Source organism: Phoenix dactylifera, chromosome 5, assembly GCF_009389715.1.
Source record: "Phoenix dactylifera cultivar Barhee BC4 chromosome 5, palm_55x_up_171113_PBpolish2nd_filt_p, whole genome shotgun sequence".
NCBI classification, from domain to species: domain Eukaryota; kingdom Viridiplantae; phylum Streptophyta; class Magnoliopsida; order Arecales; family Arecaceae; genus Phoenix; species Phoenix dactylifera.
In genome coordinates, this window is record NC_052396.1 from 4,797,101 (window position 1) to 4,802,380 (window position 5,280).

The 5,280-nt window shown below is 45.2% G+C and overlaps 1 protein-coding gene across 1 annotated transcript; it reads left to right on the forward strand.

Moving 5' to 3' along the window:
* Nucleotides 1-1,212: 1,212 nt before the first annotated feature.
* Nucleotides 1,213-2,382, forward strand: LOC103712211 (RING-H2 finger protein ATL79-like). Its single transcript, XM_026806604.2, has one exon. It carries the CDS (start codon nucleotides 1,723-1,725, stop codon nucleotides 2,116-2,118), a length of 396 nt encoding a protein of 131 aa, XP_026662405.2. The 5' UTR covers nucleotides 1,213-1,722; the 3' UTR covers nucleotides 2,119-2,382.
* The last annotated feature ends 2,898 nt before the right edge of the window (nucleotides 2,383-5,280 follow it).

The window sequence follows — 5,280 nt, forward strand, 5'->3', positions numbered from 1 at the left end:
TATCTCAAAACAGAGAGTGCTCCCACCTCAGACCACGCGGTCTCCCCTGAATCCAACGTATCATGGTGATTGAGTCGCCCTTCAAGATGACAACTAAGCAGCACGCGCACAACATACGTAAGCCTTAAAACGGGCAGCCGGGGTCGTCCCCCTTTCCCACGTGCGCATGTAACAACAAAAGCAAGCACGGAATAAGGGTTGCCCTCTCCGTTCAAAACTTTTTTGAACCCTCCCCTAGCCCTGCTATCCCCGATCCACTCAGTGCCCTCCAAGCGTTTGGATGGCCGTCGAACAACAAGTCCTTACACGCCATATACGGCGTATCGCTATTGATGTTCGTCCATCTCCTGACGGCTGCTATCGAGTGTTGCACAGCAGAGAATCTTGGGTCGCTATCCTTGGTGCCCAACCAGTAGTAATTGCTTTAAAACTATGCTTCTCCTTTCTGTATGTTTCCTTGGTTGAGTTGTTTGGTAACGACTGCAGGCTTCTCTCTCGTGACGAAAATAAAGTAAGGTCATACCTTTGATCAACAGGCAGCCAGGCATGTCACGAGAATTTTGTGGCGGGCTCCGCTCACAGCTTGACCCTATATAGCTAGCCTATTTGGGACCTGCCTACGCCCTCAGCTCATCAAGTTGTGGTTGGTATTGGGAAGGGCTCACCAACTAACATGGTGTTACTGCCGTGTGGAGAGGTCAGATATAAACATGCAACATCGTTTGTGCCATCACAATGAGGTTGTTGTCATTTTAATGGCTTGCTATTTCTATCACCGCTAGTAGAAAAGTGTTCCAGCCTAAGTCAACGTTTTTGTTAGCAGTAATTCAACTCGAGCCAATTTATGGCTAGTCTCGAGAAACCACGAGATTCGATCGTCCCATGGTTTATGCGCAGAATATTCTCAGAAAAATATTGTAGCAGGTGTCCTCATGCCCTCATCTTCGTGACATCTTACACCTCTCGGAATTGGATACTGCGCTTGGATTCCAACAACTCTAGTACCCATATCTCGCCAACTAGCTAGAGAAAGAGTCCTGACCACTTAGCGTACCCCAAATTAATGCCAAACCGGATTTTTGCGAAGGGGAACGTTAATATTAGAGCAACGAGCCTGGGCTTTAGCGGAGGAAGTCAAAGTAGAGTTTGGATTCGGACACATGAAAGATCAAATGTCTTGCGACAAAAAGAAACTCGAGCGACAGGGTTACAAAGTCGCACACACTAATGTAACGATTTCTCATTCATTAGCAGCGGACAAGAGCATCCCGGACAACTGGATCCCACCCTAAGTCACAAATTATCATCAAGCAATCACAATCATGGCTTCTAGTGATCAATTTCAGATCTGCCCTCCTACGCACCTGTACATTTTATTCCTATTACTATATCCTCTGAAGCAAGATGGCAACTACTTTTTAGTCTTTACATAATAATATATGATTATAAACCAAAAGACGTTGGAAGATTTTTCATCTCACTATTATATTAAGCCAAGTTCCTCTACTACTCCACTCTATAAATACAACCATCAAACACCTACAGACTCTCTCCACTCCACAATCAGACCAACTCAAACGCCATGCGGTCTCCAATCCGAACGGAGGCTGTTCTCCACTCCCCTCCCCCTCACCCCTCCTCCTCCTCCCCTCCTCCTCCTCCCCTCCATTTCGGTCCAACAGGTGGGCTCCATACTCTAGCACCAAGGACTTCGACACCAACATGGTCACCATCCTCGTCGTCCTCGTCTGCGTCACCATCCTCGCCTTCTCCCTCCACGCTGCCGCCAGCTGCCTCCTCAGGCGCTACCGCCGCCGCCTCCGCCACGACGACCAACACGAAACGCCGGAGGAGGAGAAGGGGAAATCTGGGAGGGAGGCCGCGTCGCCGGAGGAGACGCTGCCGTCGCTGGTGTACACGGCGGGAACGAGGCTGGCCGGGGCCGCGGCAGAGTGCGCCATCTGTTTGGCGGAGTTCGCGGAGGGCGAGCGCGTCCGTGTCCTGCCCGCCTGCAACCACGGCTTCCACGTCAAGTGCGTCCAGGCCTGGCTTGCGACCGGTTCTTCCTGCCCCACCTGCCGCACCCCCGCCTCCGGCGACCTCCCAGAGGAGCCTTGAGAACCAGGGAGACAAGCAGAAGAAACCAGCGCAAATAGAGAGGAAACTCTCTGTATAATACTGAGGTAACTGAGCAGAGGTTTTTTTGATTTCATTTTTTTTGTTTCGTTCTCTTTTGATCTCCCTCCAATTCCTCCATATCTCTGAAACTTTTACCCGATGTGAAGGGTAATTTGCTCTAGAGGTACATCGTACCGCGTTTATATGAAAAAAAATAAGTGGAAAACAGTTTCTTCCTCCGGGAAAAGCTGTTCCCTTTTTTTTTCTAAATTTTTTCCCTCTTTTTGGCTAAATAACTGGAGGATATTTCCCATTTAGTGTCTACTTTATTCACGAGCTCGTTTTGCGTTCATGGGGACCTTTGAAAGTTTAATTAATGTGGCGCTTTGAGCTTTGTATGGGTGGGCGTGTTTGAGAGATGGTGAGGGGGGAGAGGTGGCGCCAGTTGTCGCAGGCTCGAGGCGGTGTTGATGGGGGAGGCGGTTTGGCGCGTGTCAGGTGGGCCACGTACGTTGAAGATCCCGAGGGAGAGGGGTTCGGCGGTGGCCCGAGACTCGCGTGGCTGGGCGCCTCCGGACAGTGCCAGTGGCCCCGCCCGCTCGCGCACCGCGTGCCACCCGGCACGCGCGATCCACCCGTCCGCCTTCGATGCTCCCCTTTTGCCAAATTGAAGGGACCGACGCGGTTTCCGCATGGGATGCCTTTCACGCCACGCCTTGACGTTCGTGCAGGACAGATCATGCACGAAGTTTTAGCGCTTTTCAATGCTCGTATTTTGTGGTATTGTGTATAATAGCTATGTTGTACCTTACAGCGCATGATTTGGATTGTCGTTGGCCTACTTCCGTCGGTCTTTGATTGTGAGACGGTCAAGCAAGAATGAACCCGACGTTATTGCCGATGAAGTCTCAGCAATACGGAAAGCAACTTTAATAAGAAACTCGTTAGGCTTTTAGTTAATGAAAACCTATATTTAATGAAACAATGGTTTTGTGACAAGGAATTCCAAGGGTATAATACCCTTGTATTTGTTATAGGTTGCAAATGAATAATAACAAAAACATTAGAAGTAACGTCGACATGGCATTCAAACAGCCGATACATTATTTGTGTTTTACTTTTTCACAACATACCTAATTTTTAGCTACAATGTGTCTAGCCAGCTTCTTATTATTGTGAAGAATATTGTCTACCCAATATTGCATCCCAAGGCCATAAGAATCAGCATCGCAATTTTAAAAAAAGTCAAACTAAAAGAGTCTAGTTTTAGAGGGGGTAATATGCCAATAGGAAATTTATGAAGAGTCTAAATAGACAAATCCACAAAAAATTTCAATAAAGAACATTTTAAGACATCAAGACTAGTTCCACCGAAGGAATAGTAGATAGTTTATCAAATATGTCTATGCTATGTATGAAAGGAGTCTTAAATTTTGGTACATTTTTTATAGATTCCATCTGTCAAATTTAATACAAAAATATCCTTAGTAATTATCAAGAAATATGACTCAACTTTTCAAAATATCTTTTTTTTAACATCTCCTTTTCACACATACACTTCAAACCAGAATTAATTTTCAATTCTTTATCTTTAATCAACAATGTTATCAAATAGAGTCCTATTTAGTTGGGTCTTTCAAGTAAAAAAAAAAAAAGAGTTTGGAAATAGATAGTTCACTATTTATTAATCCAAGGTAACAATAACATATTATAAAAAAATGATATATTATAGATATTGACCATTCCCCACAATTTTCCATTAAATTTCGTAATAACATATTATAAAAAAATGATATATTATAGATATTGGACCATTCCCCACACTTTTCCATTAAATTTCGTGACGCTAAACCCCTCAAGCTTTATTGCATTAGAATGTGTAAGAGAAAACCTGAAGGTCAAGAACTAGGAATGCCAGAAAAATTCCAAACATTAAATAAAGGAGCTTGTCTTTTGCCTTTGTGATTGGTGGATCGAGAAGCTGGTGAGAGACAACACAAGTAGAAGTGCCAAACATTGGGTTGACTTTGATTCGCATTAGATCATCAGTGTTTGCAAGTTTCTCTTTTGACATCGGCTTGGTTTTTCACTGGGTTGGAACCATGCAAGCCCTACTTGCCCGCAGATTAGCTTCGAGGAGCCTATGGAATTACCTGAATTATCCCCAACCCAGTCCAATTTCTCCTAACTTGCGTCTCCTAACTCGTAAGCTCAACTTCATCAGTCTTGACCTGATCTGGCTCGTCTCAAACCAAGCAACGCTAATCCTCCCATGCAAAGAGAACTTCGGATACGTTACGGACTCTGAACCTGGTGAAAATTGAATACAGAAAATTCTAAAGACCCTCCGTCATATCACAACTCGACTTTGTTTGACGTACAAGTCAGTGTCTGCGGCCCCAATTGATACCATGTACCTTGTGTGTTTCACCAATCCCTGTTTGTCTACATTGGACGAGCGAAATGAGCGGTGAATGAATCAGTGATTGGTAGCGTTACTCATTAAATAACTAATAATTACAAATTAAACATAAGAGATCCGGCCCAAAGTCGTATCAAACCACCCCTCCAGTGAGGGCCATTTAAGATCCAAGTTGAAAGCGATGAGCGGCTCAAACTTGAACCAATAAGGCGGTCCATGACACCAGGTAGGTGACCCAAGTTTTATTTCTTATGAGGTTTTGCTCGAAGACTTTGAGGAGATCAGGGGCACAAGGGCGTGCTTAGATTTGCCAAAGCAGTGCTGCTGCTGCTGCAATAATGGCACGAAAATTCTATAAAACAGAGGTGTGGTCCTGCGGAGCTTTAGATATTTACCCTTCCCTTTAGATCGGAATCCTAGGGCTCGAAGACTGAATAGCTTTCTCGCGCGTTCATGCAATGTCGCCACCAGCCACCGGTGCAACGCCTATTAATGTTATTTATAACAAAAGATATGCACAAAGCTCCCTGTCTTTTTCTTTATTAGAAGCATCAGCAATGGCTGACTCACTGACCACCTTTCCTCTCTTTTTCGTAAGGATTCCATATGTAAAGAATATTTTTAGAACTTGCCCTCTAGGAATATATCGTAACCGGATAACCGGCACTAACAGGTCAAATGCGTGACTCCTCCGGGTGACGATATCGGTAGCGACAGATAAGGCCCCCGGCCCCGGGCCC